This window comes from Elephas maximus, chromosome 23, assembly GCF_024166365.1.
Source record: "Elephas maximus indicus isolate mEleMax1 chromosome 23, mEleMax1 primary haplotype, whole genome shotgun sequence".
In the NCBI taxonomy this organism is placed as follows: Eukaryota; Metazoa; Chordata; class Mammalia; order Proboscidea; family Elephantidae; genus Elephas; species Elephas maximus.
Window position 1 is genome coordinate 64,562,706 of NC_064841.1, and position 19,548 is coordinate 64,582,253.

Sequence of the window (19,548 nt, forward strand, 5' to 3'; positions counted from 1 at the left end):
TTTTGGTGAGGTCTTCTTTGATGTGTTTCGTGCTCATAACTAGTCCCCGCCCCAACTTCAAGCCCCTCCTTTCCCTCATTCCCACCACTCACCTCCCAGTAAGTGTCTGTGCACCTGGTGACACCTCCGGGCATTGGCAGGCACTAAGGGCAGCGGGTCCATTGCAATCCAGGCCTGGAGTGCAGGTGGACAGGTATCTGTTGGTTGCTGTGCCCGATCACTCAGAGACCCGTGAGCCAGCGGAGCAACTGAAGATTATGTTTTTGCAACAGAAGCCCATTTTTGAAAAGCACAATAGAATTCTACACACCAACACCTATGTGTATAGTGCAGTTGCACACACATAAACACACAGTCATGGATAAAACCACCATAAGCTCTGTTATTCTTATGTGTACTTGGGCTTAAAGTCCTAAGGATATCAGCATCAGAAATGTTCCCAGCCTCTGATAGAATGGGAGAAAAATGTGGAACAGAACCTGAAATTCCTAAAAAAATTTAAAAAAAGAAAAACAGACCTACTGGACTGGTTGAGACTAGAGGACTCCCCAAGACTATTGCCCTGAGATACTCTTGAAACCTTGAACTGAAACTATCCCCTAGGTCACCTTGTAGCTAAGTAACAAATTGGCTCAAAAAATAATGCCTAGCACCTGTAAGACTGTGCTCCTTTAAAAAACCACCTATATGAGACCAAACAGCAACAGTTACTTTAAAACAAAGATGAGAAGGTAAGGGGGCAGGGAAACTAGATGAATGGAAATGAAACAACTAGAATGGAAATAATGAGAATATTCACGCGTTATGAAGAATGTAACCAATGTCACTGAACAATTTGTGTAGACATCGTTGAATGGGAACCTAAACTGCTGTGTAAACCTTCACCAAAAACAATATTATTAAACAAAAAAGAAATACACCCAATTGATAAGGAAAGGAAAAGAGAAAAGTATCCATGTTATTCCTTTTATAAATATGCTTGAAATGTATCAATTTAGGAGTTTTGAAAGAAACATTTCATAAAGTAACCTTGAATTTAAAATGATTTAACCCAAAGTACAATTGAAAGACTTAAGAAGTAATTTTAGTGTTATATTACAATTGAGTAAAGTGCTGACATTTGTTTTTGTGTTTTTAACATTAGAGTTAAAATAAATATAACCCCTTACAGAGAAATATATTTTAATTATCTGAACTATTAATAAGTGAACTGCCTTTACATTTCGTAGTGACTGACAAAGAGAGCAGTCACTCTGCCATATCCGTGGTGCTCTTTGTCCCAGCGGCCTATTACACCTGACTCTTTCCAGTGGCTGGTTAGGATGTTGCCCAGATGGAAAACTTGGGGAGAAAAATGCCATGAAATCTCTCTAATCTACACCGATGTTGTCAGCCTAAAATATGTGGTATTGGTTCCCAAGCAGCCAGAAGTTGCTCGGAAATGGAAACTAATTCAATAAAAAACAGAAAGCACTGAGTTGATACTGGCTTCTGTCATTGTCACTCAGTATGACCTGGGTTTCTTCGGCTTCCTCTGGGGTAAATGTTTGCTCCAGAATTGATAAGGTAGCTTGAGAGTTTGTCCGACACAAAGGACTGAATTAAATTGGTCCCTAATTCAATCGCAGAAGAGGAGTTATTTCAGATGAGGTTTAAACTTGTAGACTGTGCCCAAGTCGGTATAAGGAGCTTAGGGGCCTGGCACGATTGTTTCGCTACAAGAGGGAGTCACAAAAAAATGGAAGAGGGGAGAATGGGGAGGCACGGAGGGTGCAGTGCCCATTATATACGCAAGCCTGCTAGTCAGTAAACTAGGTGTTACACTTCATAAAAAATAGCCATTTTGAAATTTTTAAAGATCCTCTCTTGCCCTAATTATATTTCTGCATCCCAACAAAAAGATAGTTAATCTGATAATGGAATTATTTGTAGCATTTAAAAAAAAAGTGTGTTATAAAGAGTATTTTAGCCCACTCGTGAACTGTTTGCCCTACTTATTTGACATTTAACAGCCAGACTTGGGCTTTGCACAAGAGGCAAGGAAGAGAAGAAGGAGAGACGGAAAGGGAGGAAGGGAGGAATACACACCTATCTGAAACAGGTGGTCAGAAGGTTTAAAATCCAGTGAAAGACTTATGTTATCCATGACACTGATGAGGAATGCTAAGTCTGTGCTGTGTGGATTTTCTGTGCTTTTAAAAATTAAACACATTTTAATGAGTTGTAGTTTCTTAAAAGTTAGTCATGCAGCAAACAGTGGGTTAGAGTTTGTTTTCTGCACTGTTGTTTCACAGGGCCGCGATCCCTGTAGGCTGATTCTAAATCAGGGCATTGCCCGTGTAAATGGCCATTAACTTTAGGGATATTTTCATAAAAAGAAACCCAAAATAAATCTTGCAGTAAAGCTTTAACAGCTGACTTAGTCCTTGCAGCTACTGCACTACTGCATGCTGAGAAGAAAGATGATAAATATGAAACACTATAGGTTTTCTTCTCTTTTTTGCAGTCTTTTGTAGAAGACAAAAATGACACCATCATACAGTTACCTAAAAGACTTGACAGGTATTGATTTAAAGCACGATATATCCAGTGGTACTGTAAAAAGGATTTTCATGGTCATAAATTTTAATGTCTTCCAATTTTGCACCCTCTCAGTAACTTGTCAATGACAACTCTTCTGTATAAAATATTTGCTTCATTCCCACATGGCATTAAAGTCTGTTCTACAGTCGTTGGAATACGTGAGATGTAGCAAAAGAGACCTTCACGTAGAAAATGAATGCTCATAAATTTCTAAAACCTAATGCGTATCTTACAATTAACCTCACTACCAAAATATTGGTACTTGGAAGCCATTAGCAACCTCACAGTATTATTACAAGTAGTTTACGTTTGCTCCTCAAATTATAGTGCCCGTACCAAGGCGTTCCCATGAAATCTGGCTTTTTATACATCAGTACAAATTATGTACATAAATTATAAAATTCAGGACTAACAATTAGTCGGAAATGACTACCAGAACTGACATCCTTTATTAATAATAATATAACGGCTATTAGATTCTTTATATATAATCTCACTACCTGCTGTTGAAAAACCTCTCGTGTATCATCACCAGTGTTATTCGTTCCCAGAAATTATTCCTCAAATCATTCAAAGCATCTTTATTTATATAGGTTTTTCATGTTTAATTAGTAGGCTAACAGTCAGGTAAGAATGAAACAGCAATGTGAAGATGTTTTAATTATGCCACTGTAAAGAAAAGACAGTGTCATATTTATCTCTTTCAACACTTTTTCATAAAATACTAAAAAATGTTTTCTTACAAAAATATTGTTCCTTTTTTATTCAATAGAATAATGACAATAACAGGATTTGACTCTTCAGAATATAATATGTACTTGCTAAGTGTTGAAACAATTTAACGATTTCAAAGGCAAAGCAAGTGAACATAACAAATATACTTGGAGTAAATTATCATTAGGTGTACATTGGTTTGTAAGCGGCCAAGTATGTCCATAATTTTATCATATAATAAAATATAATCTCATCATTATTATAACATGAAATTATGTTGCATTTTGTTAATGGCCTGATTAGATTCCACATTTCCCTGAATGTTAAATTTTTTTTTTAATGACTGCATGATTTCACAGAATCCTGTGACTGTTTGTACAGTGTTTTTATTTAAAACCCTTAAACTTCAAAAAGAATCATAAAGCTTTTTTGAAGCTATTAGTACAGAGGTGTGTAAGTAGCCATCTGAAGGGAAAATATATACTCTTCATTCTATAAGCAAAAAGGGTAAATCTGGATATACTTCTGGATAGAGAAAATTTCTGTGACTTTATTGTAAAATTTTTAAATGATGTAATCTAGAGACCACAGTGTTCAAATTTGCCTTTGCTTTTACTGTACAGAATAAAATATTTTCATTGAAATTCAGTTTTCTATTAGTGGTTATAAAGGATCCACTGTATTTATCAAAAAGAAAGGAAATTAAATATATTACTGAGAGACACTATTTGATGTTAACATGGTTGAAAAGCTTTGTAAGCTTTATGAAAAACAATAGACCACTTCTAAAAGACATCATGGAAGGTAGGGTGCTCTCTACAAAGTAAGCAAAAGACAACTGATAAAATTTGAGAGAATTATTGCTTAATTTTTTTTTTTTTTGTACTTTAACTCAAAATAATCACTCTAATTTGCAGACATTATCCTTTAGAGTTCCAGCCAAAGCAGTTATTCAAAGAGCTGCCCAGTCAATCCACCTGTAACTAAAAATGAGAGATTATCCGCACTTAGGTGGCATTTCTATAGGATCGGAAACAATTACTTCCATTGTTGTATTGGTTCTTATGTGGTTTTCTGGAAAATCCTGCCTGATTGCAGTTCTCTTTAAAAAAAAAAAAAAAAGTTCTAAAATAATTAGTTATTTAACAGACAGTCTGTGAGGCATTCAGGAGCCTGGTGTGGTTGAAACATTTTGTTTGAACATCTGTTTGTTGTTTCGGGTTGCCAGTGTTATTAATCTCCTTGTAGGTAAGCAGGTGATCCACCCGAACCAAATTGTCGTGGTCCAGGAGCAATTTTCTCCTTCTCGTGAAAAAATTAAGTGGGCTGAAGAACTGATCACTGCCTTCAGAGAACATCAACAATTAGGAAAGGTAAACGTTTTGTTAATACTTTGGGTGTAACACGGGTATTCCAAATACTATTCAGCTGTGGGGAAGAATGAAAAAGAAAATTATTGTCTGAATAGTTTTAAAAAAACTCATTGCATTTTTTTTTTTTTTGGAGGGGGAAGGGCAACATTCATCAGTGAGAAAATTGCTTCAAGTAGATTTGTTTTTCCCACGTTCCTAAATATTTCCCTAACTGCCTCTCAAGTCCCTTGTTTTATTCTTTTCATAAACTATATTGTCAGCCTCAGAGAAAATGAAAAAGTCTCTTTAGTTTTGCTCTGTCTACTTCGATGCAGCATTCAGATGAAAATAATTTTAGATCAAAGTGAGAGCAAGTTGTAATGAAATAAACACAGTTTGACCAAATGTTTCTTGTGGAGAGGAGAAATAAATTTCAAGTTATTTGAATTTGGGGGAGGAAAAAAAAAAAAGTACAAAAATCTCCTCAGGTTCCGTCACTTAGGAGTGGGAGGTTGGAGAGATGTGTCTGTACCAGTTTCTGGACCTGAGATTTGGAGAGAATGGAAAGCAAATTCACGCTGGACCACGGTTGTTCCTAATTTAGTGCATCATTGAGTCTGGCGTTTCCTGCGCTGTGGGTTTCTGCTATGTAAATATTGCGGCAATGATGCACAATCTGTCTCCACTTTGTGCCAGTAACACTTAAATTAGGTGTCGCCTCAAGGAAGATTTTATGCTAGTTGCAGCATTGTCGGTTAATTATCTTAAAGGTTATTTGCAATAATGCCGTGTGCCTCTTTTTAAGTGGAAAGGGGGAAAAGTTGCCTTCATAAACCTGTCCTGGAGTAACTGTCTAGACGCGGCCTTGTTACTCACAGGAGAGGTGAAGTTTTGATGTCTGCGGTGCAAAATTACGTAGAAGAGAAAGATTATTGAACATTCATTAAGGGGCTGAGGTTCACGGCAAACAAACAAAATCCTTGCTTTTCAGCGGTGAACCTGTGAAAAGTGCCTCATCAATGCGAGAAGGGTGGCTTGCACTTTTCACCGGCAGTAAAAACACCTGAAAATCCAGGGACTTGCTGAAGTGGGTATCAGTATTAAAAGGGTCGTTCCCTCCTTCTCGCTATGGCTACCTGTCTTCAACTCTGAAAGTGCACACATGCTTACCCTCTCTCTCTCTCTCACACACACACGCACGCATACACACACACAGGTTCATCTTTGCACAAACTTGCACTTAGTATCCAAAGTAAATTATGTGAAATTAGAAACTTCTGATTTGGGTTTACAGCAGTTCCTTTCGTTTCCAACCCATAGTGGCCATCAGAAAAAGGTTGTGCTTCCTAGAAAAATATTTTATATCGACATTATGTTTTGTATCCATTTCTTTATCTTAACCAAAAAATCTAAATCCTACATGAATAAACATAAATATTTGCCTAAAGAGTACAGCTATGTACGTTTCATTCATATTTGCAAATAACTCTATCTACTCCCCTCTCAGTGCTTGCCTGTACACACTTAATGCTTCCGTACCTCTGGTGTGGACCTTAGGCCAGCTGGGGGTATGCATATAATAATATGTCCTGCTGAAATAATAAACTGAGGCAGGAGATGGACCACAAAAATGGCAGACCTAGCAGAGTTCCAATCTGGACCAGCACTGCCTCCAGGAACAGTCTAAAATGGGTTTCACATTGGACAACATCAAAGAGGCCACCAGTCATTGTACACAGCTGGGGGGGCTGGGAGCAACCGGTTACCCTAAATTTCAGTAGCCCAGCAGACAAAATTCAATCGAGAAATACCCTTATTTTACTTACTTTTAAGTTCTTGGATGTTGAAAACAACACTTTTCCATTGTATTTTGAAAGCGTTGTTCGTGGGGATAATTGTCCCAGAGTATCCGGTGCCTTTTGATGATGGCAACTTAAATGTTAAATTATGAACTGTTTTTTAATAAGAAACGCCCTCTTGTTGAGCCATAAGCTTTCACAACAGTGTGGCAGCCGTAGAAATTAAAGCAGAGGGGTGACTAACTATTAGGTCATTTCTTCCCTGCCCCATTAGTGTAGGTTTGTTTCCTACAGCAAATTCTCTTGGTGCTTTGTCCAGCAAGGTTTAAATGATTCACGTAATGGGGCTTCCAGGGGGGACGTATGGTTATTCCATCCAGTTAGCATGTGTCTTTCACTTTGCCTATAAATTGGCTGGTCACAAAAATTGGGTCCGCAGGTAGGTGACTCAGGGTCTTGAGGGGATCTTGGGGTTTAAATAATGTGGGTTCTACTTGTAAAGATTTAGCATAAATAGGTTGCTCGGTTGTATAAAGTATTGCTTCCAACAAACATCTAATCTGTTTTATTTCAAATGTGAATGAAAACACGAACACTCTTGATACTTTATCTAAAGCACAGGTGACTCTCAAAGATGGAAAACTATGGTTCGTGTCCTAGTGAGACACTCATAAATTTCGAAAAACCTTTTTTTCCCTCTTCTGAGGAAAATTTCATCCAAATAGTGCTTTTAAGTAGAAATGATCCAAGAAAGCAAAATTGTCTATTTTTGCTTTTGTCTACTTCTTCCTGCTCCTGTCTTAAATTATGTCTGCCCTGAGGCCAAAAATATAGCTGAAGTTCACACAGTTAATGCTGGGTTATTTGTGTTCTCTAAAAAAATTATTATTATAGTAATAAAATAAGCATTCTGCCTTTTCTTCCTGTCCCCTCCAAATAACAAAAATCACAGGACTACTTAGATCATGAGCAGATAAATTACTAGGGTTTGATCTTTAGTATACTGAATTTTTTTTGTTTTAATTAGAAATTCTAAGGAAATAAAGTTTGCCACCTTTAGTTTAACGTCAAGTGAAAAATATTTCATATTAAAAAGTAATAATCAGCTGGTATAATCGATCACTGTTTGACAGGGGTTGATACTTGTGGCTGCCTTGTTTCAGGAAACTGAAAGGTATTTTGGAACTAAAAAATTTTACTTGGCCCAGCAGTCCTCACTAATAAGAATTAAGACTATAGATTGGCATTAGGGACTGTCGGTCACCTTCTTTTATCAAAATATGTTGGAAAAAATTAAACATTCTACACGGCGTATACTCCTGTTTTATTTCCCATGAACTAAAATATTTCTGCATTAGCTGATACCAGCTGTGAGATACCCATGCACAGTGTTAATCAACCTGATTCTTTTTTCTGTCCTTTTTGGTTTTTTAAGAAACATGTAGTATGAGACACAACCTGCACGTCATTAAATTTTTCGGCTTCAAATTATTTGGTAAAAACACTTCATCCAGGGTAAATCGCTTCCATGTGATCTGTTTTAAATTTATAAAGCATCACCTTAAGAGTTAATTCCATTTTTTTGCCCCTTTCTTAATAATCACAGTCATTCCAATAATATTTGAAAAATCTGCATGCAGAACTAAATTTAGTATTACTTATTAAAGAAATGTGGTTTTTAACAGTTGTTTTTTATTACCTAAGATTTTTTTATGCTGTATAAAAATTGGATAATTGACATAAAAACATAGAATAAAACAGCTAATATTAACTGATATGAATAGAAACCGTAATTTGTTTACGAATAAATGCACACATATTTATACTCTGTATACATTCGGGCAGGTATGATAGTGTGTATTTTCAGGTTTGTATTATGTATGAACTTAGTGCTTTTTTTTTTAAATTGTGTTATTCATCACTCCGTAGGCAAAAACGACATATAAAGGAAAGAGTCCATTGCTTTTTAAGTGATCACTAATCACCAGAAATCTTAATATAAGCATTTACCATTTCTTTCCAAATGAAGACTTTAACAGAAAACTAAAAGAATAGTAAAACGTTGATAGATTTTTTTAAGGTACTTTGCTAGAATAGTCTTACTTCTGCAGTATCCAGCTACAAACATGGCTTTGCTTCATTTTTAGTTTTCCTAAGGACTCTTCCCCCCTCCGCATATAATTGCTGTAATGCTTTTATTCAGCTTTGGAGAAATTTTGTTAACTTTTTAAAATATTTTTCATTCATTATAATTTTGCAAGCTGGATAAGGCTTAAGGAAGGGGAAGCATTCATCTTTATAAAAATTTAGATTCAGTCACCAATTATAAAGGTCAAAAACAAGGTCACTACCTGAGATAACATGGTAAATATCACACATAATTGAACCATTCTAATTTCACTCAATAATAATAATTACTATTATTCACTCAAAAACAATGCAAATTAGTAAGTTTACATTAATAAGCAAATCCTCTACTGGAATGTAATTAGGAACCTATATCTTAAGAAAGATAAAAAAAGAAGGTGGCTTTTATTTTCCTTACGTAGGTCTTTTCAACTAGGAAATTACAAACAATAATAAATCTCTACCACTGCCCCCAATATTGAAAGCAAATTATTTTCATAGGTATCGCACACCTTTCATTTGCATTTCCAAATACAAGGCTTTACAAGAGAAATACTGTTTGGTCCAGATGGCCTTCTACAAGGCTCCCTGAGAGAACTCAGAAGTCTCTCTAGCCAAAAATACTGTTTCCGGTTATTCAAGTGCCAGAAATCCCACTGCCACTCTTTCACGCAGATCAAATAAACCATCTAAAGATTTTTGGTTGTTGCCTTTGTCAACTGAAAAAGGTTGGTTCCACTTAAAGAAGACCATGTAACCTCCCACACCCATCCATCCTCACCACCCATAGGCAGCCTCTCCCCTCTTTATATGTGAGCAATAATACTAAAATCAGAACCAAGTGATTTCTGTGATAATGAAAAGATGAAGGGACGTAACTCTACTCTTGAGGTTTTTAATAACTACATTTATCCCTGTATTTCCTTGCTCGCTCACATTTTCAGAACGATATGCCATAATTTTGACTTTAAACAAAGTCTTAGAAAACCTGCTGATAACGACTACTTTAAGATTGACTTGATTGATAACAAACTGTACATCTTAAATATTCAAAGCAAGGTAATAAAATTCTAGCGTTGCTCATATTCTATTTCGTATATAGAGATATGTGGACATGGTTTTTTTTTTTTTTTTTTTAAATCACTGTCAGGACTTAGGAAACCAGATAGCTAAACAGTATTTACAAATTGTCTATTTATTGTATACCTATTTCTGTCTAAGATGTTACAGCATTGCAGGGAGGTGTGTGATGTGTGTATGTGTGTTATTTTTTAATACATATTTTAGTGGCAAATGGCTGGATCAGTATTAGAGGGCTGGAGCTCATGTATGTAGGTTACATCTGGTAACTTTCAAAAGCACTTAATGTATAACATATCCTTAAGGACATTTTAATCAAAATATTTTTATTCTGGTTTATACAGTTCAAGTTTTTTTTTTTTTCCAAAAATTTCTTAAGCTGGATGAAACCTCAGAAATCTTCTAGTCCAATCCCTTCAGCTTACAATTTCATAAACTGAAACCCAGTAAGGGCCAAGGTGATGCTAGAGCCGGGTCAGAATTCAGGGCTCAGTTTTGAAAAAGATGTGAACATAGTTAGCATAAACGTGGTTTTAGTTTGGTCACCATGAATCCCCATGCAAGCCACCAGCACTAGCCAGAGCCTTAGAAGTATTCAGTCACAAACGAAATATGAATCCAGATTGCTCAGATGAGTATCTTTTTCGTAGTCACGTACCTTTTTTTTTTTTTTTGGCATGATGAGGAAGGACAGAAGACAGAGCCTGGTGCCTTCCCAACCCTCTCAGCTGTCATCCCACTTTCCTCCCTCCTCCTCAATTCTGTCCTTCACGTGTCCACCCTCCTGCCCCCCAAAGACTTCTACTTGGCTCTCATCACTGCAGACTCCATCCCATGTTATCAGTTATCATTCATTCAGTTGGAAACTGGAGCAGGACTGGAGAGCCTTTGGCAGAGAGGCCATATTTAGCCCGTTGCTTCGTTTTTTTTTTTTTTTTTTTCATTTCATCTCAATCAAAGGCTAGATGCCCAAAGTCATGTTCTCGTTTATGCCTATGGCTGCCCAGACACACAATGGCTTTCAGTATCTCTAATAGCAATATCCAAATAAGGGCCAGGAAAGGATGGTTTCACTCCTCACACCTCTCATCCTCTCTTCTTCATTTAGTATTTCTCCCTTTTAATGCGTATGGGTCTGGATGTGTGTTTCCATGGATGGCTTTCCTGTTTCTCCCTCATTTTCCTTTGAATGAATTCTTTGTTATTTCCTCCCTTTCTTTATGCCTGTCTCCCCCTTTCCCGCCATGTCTTCATTCACAGCACACTCCACCACCATCCCTTGACTTCTTAACTTGAAATGACTAGAAGTTCAGACCATACTTATTAGACAGTTTTATAATCCTTTTTTATATTACGATCAGGTAAATGCAATTTTATCTCATTAAAAAATATATAAAACAAGAATTTCTATAATCATCAATTGTCGTTTCACTTTGCATTACTGATCCTCAGTAGAAAAATAAAGGAAGGAGTTGTTTCTCATCACTCCCCTAGAGAACAAAGAATTATTTCTACTGTATCACATACTTGCCTGCAACATCTTGGACAGAAATAGGCATACGATAGACATTTAGTAAATACGGTTTAGTAACTGGTTTTCAAATTCCTGACAGTGATTTAAAAAAAAAAAATTATCGGATACACTTGAACAGTATGTGATACTGAATTTTTGCTCTCCTCTAGAAAAAAAAAGAAAAAAAATTTCATCAATTCTTGTTCATCAGTTGTATTTAGAAACACCAGTATTTTAGTTAAGTCTTTTAAAGCTCAGAATACTTTCTAGTTAATGTTAGTTCACATATATTTGTTTTCCAAAGAAAGAATAAATCTACAGTGTATGAAATAGAAGAAGTCTAGAATTAGTGTCTTAAACTGCAAACAAACTGCTATAAATGGCCTTTATTCTTTGCCCTCATAGACAATCCTAGTTTAAATTTAGCATAAAATATTTTAAATACCCGGAAATATTTAAACATTTGGCCTGCTACATATTTATGTAAATATGTTTACAAATAAAAATATTTTAAAACAAGGCTTCTTGTTTCAAAAAGGTATCTCAGGTTGAGGTGAGAGTTGCAGAATTCCATATAATTACCACACACATAAAAAAAAATCCAATCAATTATACACTGAAAACAATGGATTCATTTTATGGTATGCAAATTATGCCCCAATAAAACTATTTTTTAAACTGAAAAAAAAAAAAGCACAAAATTTAATTTGCTAGCAAATGTATGGAATCGCCTTTAGATTTCAGCAGGCTTACAAATCCAATTGTTTTCTCTCCCTCGGTGGGCAGCTTCTCAGAGAGTCGCATACTTGACTGGCTTTTTCAGACTTTCTTATCGAAAGATTTCTAAAATAAAGACTCGTCTATTCCTGTCTGACCGTTTGCCGGAATTTTTATTAAGGTTAATCTTGCTGCCTCCATTTCATGGACTCTGAGAATTCTAAAAACAGAAGGCACCCTTGGGCTCCCCTCCATTTGTGAAGTAAGGATAACTCTGGTCCAGTAAAAACACTCCATCATCTACCTGGGCAGGTAGATGACTCCACACTGGTCACATAGTAAGATAATTGACCCAAACATTCATTCCAGCCTTCCTCCCTTCTCTTCCGCCACCTTGACCTTCCCTGCCTTGCCCCTGCCAAATCTAACTTTCCAAATTTTCTAATGTTTCTTCTTTTCCCCTCTGACTTCCTCAAGCTATTGATAAAGTCCCAAATTAATCTCCTTCCCGTGGGAGCCTTACCAATGTACAACCCATTGATTTTCCTATTTTCTATCTGGGGCTAAAGCTAAATAATTTCATTTTTCGTTTTTTCAAAAACCAAATTTTTTGAGTGGATAATTTTATATCCACTCAGTTCCCCATTCCAAAGAATGGCCCCTTTTTTCACAAACACATCTGGCCATTAGTCTTTGCTGGACCTCTTCCTTCTCCTCCTTGTCCTCTGCCGAAAAGTCTATCCACTGTCTCAGCACAGTCCTCCAGTATAAGTGATGCTCCCAATTTCAGATCGCCTACATTTGGTTTGTTGCTCCTCCAGCTGGTATTCTAAGTTTTTTAATTCTTCGAAATTTATTTGTTTTCCTACTGATACTGTGCCACGTATATAACACCCCTGAGAGTAGCTTCTGTAAGGGTCATTTCATCTACGGTGTATAAGAGTTTAGAGAGGACTGCAAACTTGAGGCATGCGTCTGCCTTTACGTATTGCATCTTCAGGCACACTGGTGTCTCTCAGTACCCTTAAAGCTACTATGATGTCATAAAATCCTGTTATAATTCAAATGCTCTGCTGCTCACTGGGCTTTTATGTGATACGTGGAGTTAAATAATCTCTGGCTAACAAGAACAGTAGCAGTAAAAGTAGCGGGCATGATAATAGTAATCAGGGTAGTAGTAATATAGTCAGGGTAGTATTAATAGTAATCGGTGTAGTAGTAATAGTAATCAGAGTAGTGGTAATAGTAATCAGGGTCATAGTAATAGTAATCAGGGTAGTAGTAATATAATCAGGGTAGTATAATAGTAATTGGTGTAGTAGTAATAGTAATCAGGGTCATAGTAATAGTAATCAGGGTAGTAGAATAGTAATCAGGGTAGTAATAGTAATCGGGGTCATAGTAATAGTAATCAGGGTAGTATAACAGTAATCAGGGTAGTAGTAATAGACATCAGGATAGTAGTAGTAGTAATCAGAGTAGTATAATAGTCATCAGGGTAGTATAATAGTAATCAGGGTAGTAGTAATAGTAATCAGAGCAGTGTAACAGTAATCAGGGTAGTAGTAGTGGTAGTAGTAATCAGGGTAGTAGTAATAGTAACCAGAGTAGTATAACAGTGGTCAGGCCAGTAGTAACAGTAATCAGGGCCATAGTAATCAGAGTAGTGTAATAGCAATCAGGGTAGTATAACAGTAATCAGGGCAGTAGTAATGGTAATCAGAGTAGTATTACAGTAATCAGGGTAGTAGTAACAGTAATCGGGGCCATAGTAGTAGTAATAAGGGTAGTGGTGTAAGTAATCTGAGTAAAGGCATTGGTAATGGTAGTGGTACCAGTTGAAACGGTGATAACTGTAGTGGTGGTGGCAGTAGTTGCAGATCCCCTTTATCAAGAGCCTATTATGTAATAGGCCATTGCAGACATTATTTTATATACATATATTTTATCTTTTTTTGTTATCGTTGAGAATACACACAGCAGAACATACACCAGTTCAGCAGTTTCTACATGTGCAATTCAGTGTGCATATGTTGCTTTATTTAATCCTTGCAACAGCCCTACAAAATAGGTATTATCCCCATTTTACAGATGAAGACACCGAGGCTCAGAAAGGAAGTTTACTCACTGTAGGTCATACAGCTAGGAAAAGCCAGAGCCTGGATTCGAATTCAGGTGTAGTTGATCCCAAAGCCCACATTCCTAACCTCAGTATCAAGCCACCTCAAACAGGGAACCCAGAGAAGCAAGACCCTTTTTCTCTCTGTGTATCTCTGTGTACCTTTTGTTTCAGCCACAGGCTACTGAACACCCCCTCAGAATGCGCCCATCCTGTAAGCCGTCCAGTTTCTGTTTGTTGGGAAGCCACAGAGGAGCTGCTTGGAGCAGATAGTCACTGGCATCCCCTCGGGGCCAGCACTCACCTGGCAGGAACTATCCTGGGAGCATGGGTGCCCTCCGCTCCCATTCACCACTGATGGGCCCAGACTCAGGGGTTTTAAAGCCAGAAGAGCTTCAGGGTAAAGCCGGGCGGGGAGCAGGGGGGTGGCGGGGAAGGGAGGGATAAGGAAGGAGCTGCTTCAGGTCATTTCCATCCATCAGAACTTGGAAGATAAATCCAACAGTGTCACCCAGGATGCGGAACCCCACCCCACTCCCACCTTAAGACCAGCTCAGGGTGCGAGGGCTGAAGGGGTCTTCCCAAGCAGTTCAACGTGTTGCTCCAAGGCCAGAATCCTTACTGTACTCCCGAGTCAGATACGAAACTAACCCCCTTCAGACGTTCCAACACTTACATTCTTATGAATTGCTTAAAGGTCTTCCCCTTCAAAGGCCATAGAAAGTCATCTGTGTGAATTTCAGCGATAGTGGTAACAACAGGTTAGCACAACATGAATTTTTGTCCATGTTGAGGGACGTCAGCCTGAACTCTTAGAAATTTCACATAGAGATACATTTTTAAAAAAACCCATTGCCTTTAAGTCAATTCCAACTCATAGCAACCCTATCGGACCGAGTAGAACTGTCTCGGTAGGGTTTCCAGGGCTGTAATCTTTACAGAGGAAACCCTGGTGGCATAGTGGTTAAGTGCTACGGCTGTTAACCAAGAGGTCGGCAGTTCGAATCCGCCAGGCGCTCCTTGGGAACTCTACGGGGCAGTTCTACTCTGTCCTGTAGAGTCACTATGAGTCGGAATCAACTCAACGGCAGTGGGTTTGGGTTTTTTGGTTTTTGGAATCCTTACAGAAGCAGACTTCCACATCTTTCTCCCCAGGAGCACATGGTGGGTTCAAACCACCGACCTTTTGGCAACCACTATACCGCCAGGGCTGCTAGAGACATAAAAAAAAAACTAAACCCTTTCTCATCAATTCTGACTCATAGCAACCCTATAGGATAGGACAGAACTCCCCCATATGGTTTCCAAGGAGAACCTGGTGGATTTGAACTGCCAGATATATTATCTGGCAATAGGAATAAATGGCTGAATTAAAATACTGATTTCAATACAAAATATTATTACTTATCACATTATCACTATAATTTAAAGTGTTTAAGAAAAAGTATTTTCTCTATTTCTCAAGTCTTAGTAATATTCTTATATTCATGACAATTTTTAAAGATGTTTATCCATAAAATAGAGGGTTACTGATATTCAGAAGCATATACAAGGATCAAATGTCATCACCTTTAAACCTTCTAACAAATGTTTTTAGGATTTAAAAAGCCATTCACATGTTGTATTCTTGAATTTTTTCCTCATTGAAAATATTCTTTGGCATTTCCGATTATAATTATAGCAAGAGTTTTCAATTGGAAACTTAGGCTGGAAGCATGTTATATATCAGTTTTTTTTCCCCAAATTCAGTTATTAAAATTGCATTTTCACACTTTTGCTTATCTGAATATTACCTATCTGTTAGTATTTAACATCGTTACTTAAGTCAACTCACATTTTTTCAGCCTCAACCTAATACTATCCCTAAACAACAGTTTAGATATGCCAGTTATTTTGTATAAATCACATTAAAATAAAATTTTTTAATGTTACTATATAAAATAAATACGTAAGGTGAAGAAGCCTTAGATTTTAGTCCTTTCCTTCTTATAAGTTCCTTAAAACAGTTAACTAATACTGGATCCCAGTTCTTTTATTTGTAAAGTAGAAATAATCTCGTCTTTCCTACTACAAATGAGCAAATGTCTTTGAAAATATTTTGTAAAAGTATAAAGCACCATCAGATGAAATCCCCTTTTCTGGTAATGGGTCTTCGTAGTAATATTTCACCCCCTCGAATTTTCAGTTTGGATGCTACTATCCTACAGCTGACTGAGGGCTGCAGTTAACTAGGGGATAGGTAGCTTATGGTTGCTAAGGGAATTTTTCTGTCGTCTCCTCTAGGAAAAATTAACATCCTTTCCTCCTGCTACCCAGTCCCTGGTGCATTACCTCAGAGTCCATTCTGACTTATAGGACAGAATAGAACTGCCCCATGGGGTTTCCAAGGAGCGGCTGGTATATTCAAACTGCCAACCTTTTGGTTAGCAGCCGATCTTATAACCACCGCGCTACCAGGGCTCCCGTGCCCAGGTGGCACTGGGCAAAGCCAGGAGCAGCAAAGGCAGGGTGCATCTGTCCATGACAGTCTCACTCCAAACAAGACTGAGCTGGGCCAAGCAAAGTCTTAATTGCCCCATTATCGGAGCCTGGGTCCACCTCTGGACAGGGTGAAAATACCCAGAATAAAGGAAAAGAAGTAAGTGGCCAGGTTTCCTCCCGACAAGGTCCATCTGGGAAGGATCAGTGCATGCAGCAAGAACAGGGGTATTCCGGTGGGTTTAAGTCCAGCTCAATCGAGCAGAGACCAAATCCTTATGTACTTTGTCATAAGGAAAGTCAAAAGGCTAATGAGTAGCAGAACCAATATTTTAAAACATCGTCTCTCTTCCAGAATGTTTTCACTTAGTCTTGATTGGGCTCCAATTCCATGGGCCCTGGAGTAACCTCTTCAGTCACAGATAGAACCATAAATGGATCCAGTATCTTTCATCCTTATTTGCTTGCTATGTTGAGTCACGGTGACTGCAGACATGGCAGCTACTGCAGAACAGAGAAAGCAAACCCCACATATCAGCTCCTCTCTGTGCCCCAGGCCCCTCTCTTGGCATTCATTTGGCATCCGTTACCTTCAAAGCATGACTTTAAAAGCACCTGTTCCTGGAAGCTCTTCCCTGGCTAAGCCACCCTCGTTTTGAGGTTTCCTTCTTTCTGGGGCTCCTTTGCCCTCAAGCACCACAAATGTGACATATGCTATTAAGTCATTTACATGAGTTCCCCTAACCCCAACCCAACACTGCATTTTTTGAGGTCTGCCACTGTGTCCTACTGGGGGTTTAGCAAATGCTGGCCAACGGGCCCATGACTTTTACTACACCAGGGAACAATCAAGTGGTGCAGACAGGAGCTTGCAGGTAAGGAGAGGGGAGAAAGGTAAGATAGGAGCTGGAAAGGCTTCTGGGACCCAGGATGACTCCATTTTCTGACATCACTGTCCCCTCAACCACCTGGCTTGAACTCCACAAAAAAGCCCAGCCCCACTCTCAGCAATCGCATCCCCTCGACCCTCTCCCCGCATGCTCTCCCTTCCCTCCTGCCCCTTTCCCCTGGGTAGCTGCTACTCACACTTCACATCTCAGTGTAAACATACTTCCCAAAGGAAGTCATCGCTCATCCCTGTTGAATACTCTCCCATTACCCTGTGCTTTTTGCAAATCCTTAACTCACTTGTAAGTAAATAATCATTTCTATATTTATCTAATGTCTTTTCCCTCTATTAGACTGAAAGGTCCATGAAGGCAGGGACCATGTGTGTCTCATTCCCTGCTGTTGTCAGTCCCAATGGTAACCTGTGCCAAGCACGCAGTCAGCCTGAATAGGTGCTGGGTGGTGAATGAGCAGATGATCTTAGACACAGGTGGGGGGGTGGGGGGGTGCTGTACAGCATCAGGGGATGGGGCAAGAGGCAGAGCCCCAAGACCCCGAAGCCAATTGTGTAGAACCTCACTGCACACGCGCAAGTGACTTAGGGACCTGGTAGTCATTTACAATAGCACAGCTTTGCCCAAACAACCACAGTGCCCCCCCCAAAAAGACGAAAATGACCAACTGTCTAATCTGTGCCTCCACAGTGCATCAAGTCTGTGCTGCTCCTCTTTGTCATCTTTGTTTTTGTTTAGTTTTTTGTTGTTGTTTGTTTCCAATCATCATCAAGTCAACATTCATTGAGCAACTTCTACGTACCTGGCATGTAATGGGTGCTGGGTTCTGGGGATCCAGAGATGGGTAAGACATGGCCCTGCTCTCATGGGCCTCACAGCACAATGAGAAAGACAGCAATGTAAACAGATAATTACAACAGAGTGTGACCGGTGCTATAAAGACAAGTTGTGTAAGGAGAGGCAGGAGAGATTAGCTCCACCAGGGAAGTCTTGAAACGCTGCACAGACCTAACATCTTCTGATGTCCTTAAGCATAAGTGGAGTTTGCCAGACAGACAGAGAAAAGAGCATGTGTGTGAGGTGGTGAGGCATAAAGCGACCTGCTATGCGTTGGAGGTGGGGTGAGGGCAGGAGACAAGGCTGAGAGAGGAGGTAGGGCTGTTCTTGTCATGTAGAGCCTTGGAGTCCCTGCTAGGACATTGGGCTTTATTTTTTAAGTCCAAAGAGAGCCAAAGCAGACTTTTAAGCACATGAATGGGTCTGACCAGATCAGTTTTAGAAAGATAACAGCATGATCCCAACGAGGAAGGTACAACTCCCCAATAAATGTCCTGGCACTCTGCCAGTAAGACCCCTGTTAGCCAGCCTAGGAGCCAGGGAGCACTACGTGCCTAGTAACCAAACTTACATCCTTAAAAGGAGTATCATAACCGAATTCTGAGACGAGGCCATACTAGGGTCTGTCCAAGGATTCTCCAAGTGTGACAGATTGGAAAATAGGAAAGAAAGAAGAACAAAATGGTGCCCATCAGAGTGCCCTGTGGTGAGCATCATCTTCCCCCTTTCTTGAGGAGCATCAAGGAGCAGTTGCCTTGTTAGTAAGGAAGAACCGCACACATCATCACGGAAGGTCATAGTGAGGCTGAGAATGTTAGCAAGTAAAGGGGATAATCTTGAAGAGCGATTTCTACAGATGGTGGCCAACACTGGCTGAAAGTTTTAGGGATTCATTGGGAACCATTGTGAGGTAAATAATTAATTCATTGGGCAAAAGACCTAGTGCCACATAGGAATAGGTTGTCACCTTGAAAAAAGAAAGACTATGACAGCTTTACTCAAATATTATCATTAATGTCAACAGAGAAATGCCTATCTTAGGGAAGACAGCAGCCCCATCATCAGAATGTGCCAGGGAGAACTCCCTGGATGCCCGAATAATTTATCTGAAAATAGACTGAGTAGGGAAGGAATTCAATCAATTTGTGGTTTCTAGGAAATTAGGAAAGAAATTCACGAGTACTAAATGCCAGACAGAGTCCCTGGATGGTGCAAATGGTTAAATGAGCTTGTCTGTTAACAAAAAAGTTGGAAGTTCAGTCTACCCAGAGGCATTTGAGAAGAAAGGCCTGGAGATCTACTTCTGAAAAATCAGCCACTGAAAGTC

At 38.8% G+C, this 19,548-nt stretch overlaps 1 protein-coding gene across 9 annotated transcripts in view; it reads left to right on the forward strand.

The window, feature by feature from the left end:
- Positions 1-19,548, forward strand: part of CLYBL (citramalyl-CoA lyase) — a 341,524-nt gene that overhangs the window by 280,623 nt on the left and 41,353 nt on the right. For all 9 annotated transcript variants that reach the window (XM_049867124.1, XM_049867122.1, XM_049867123.1 and 6 more), the window contains one exon: positions 4,546-4,670. In XM_049867124.1, coding sequence (XP_049723081.1) covers positions 4,546-4,670 — 125 coding nt within the window. The remainder of the gene's footprint in view (positions 1-4,545; positions 4,671-19,548) is intronic.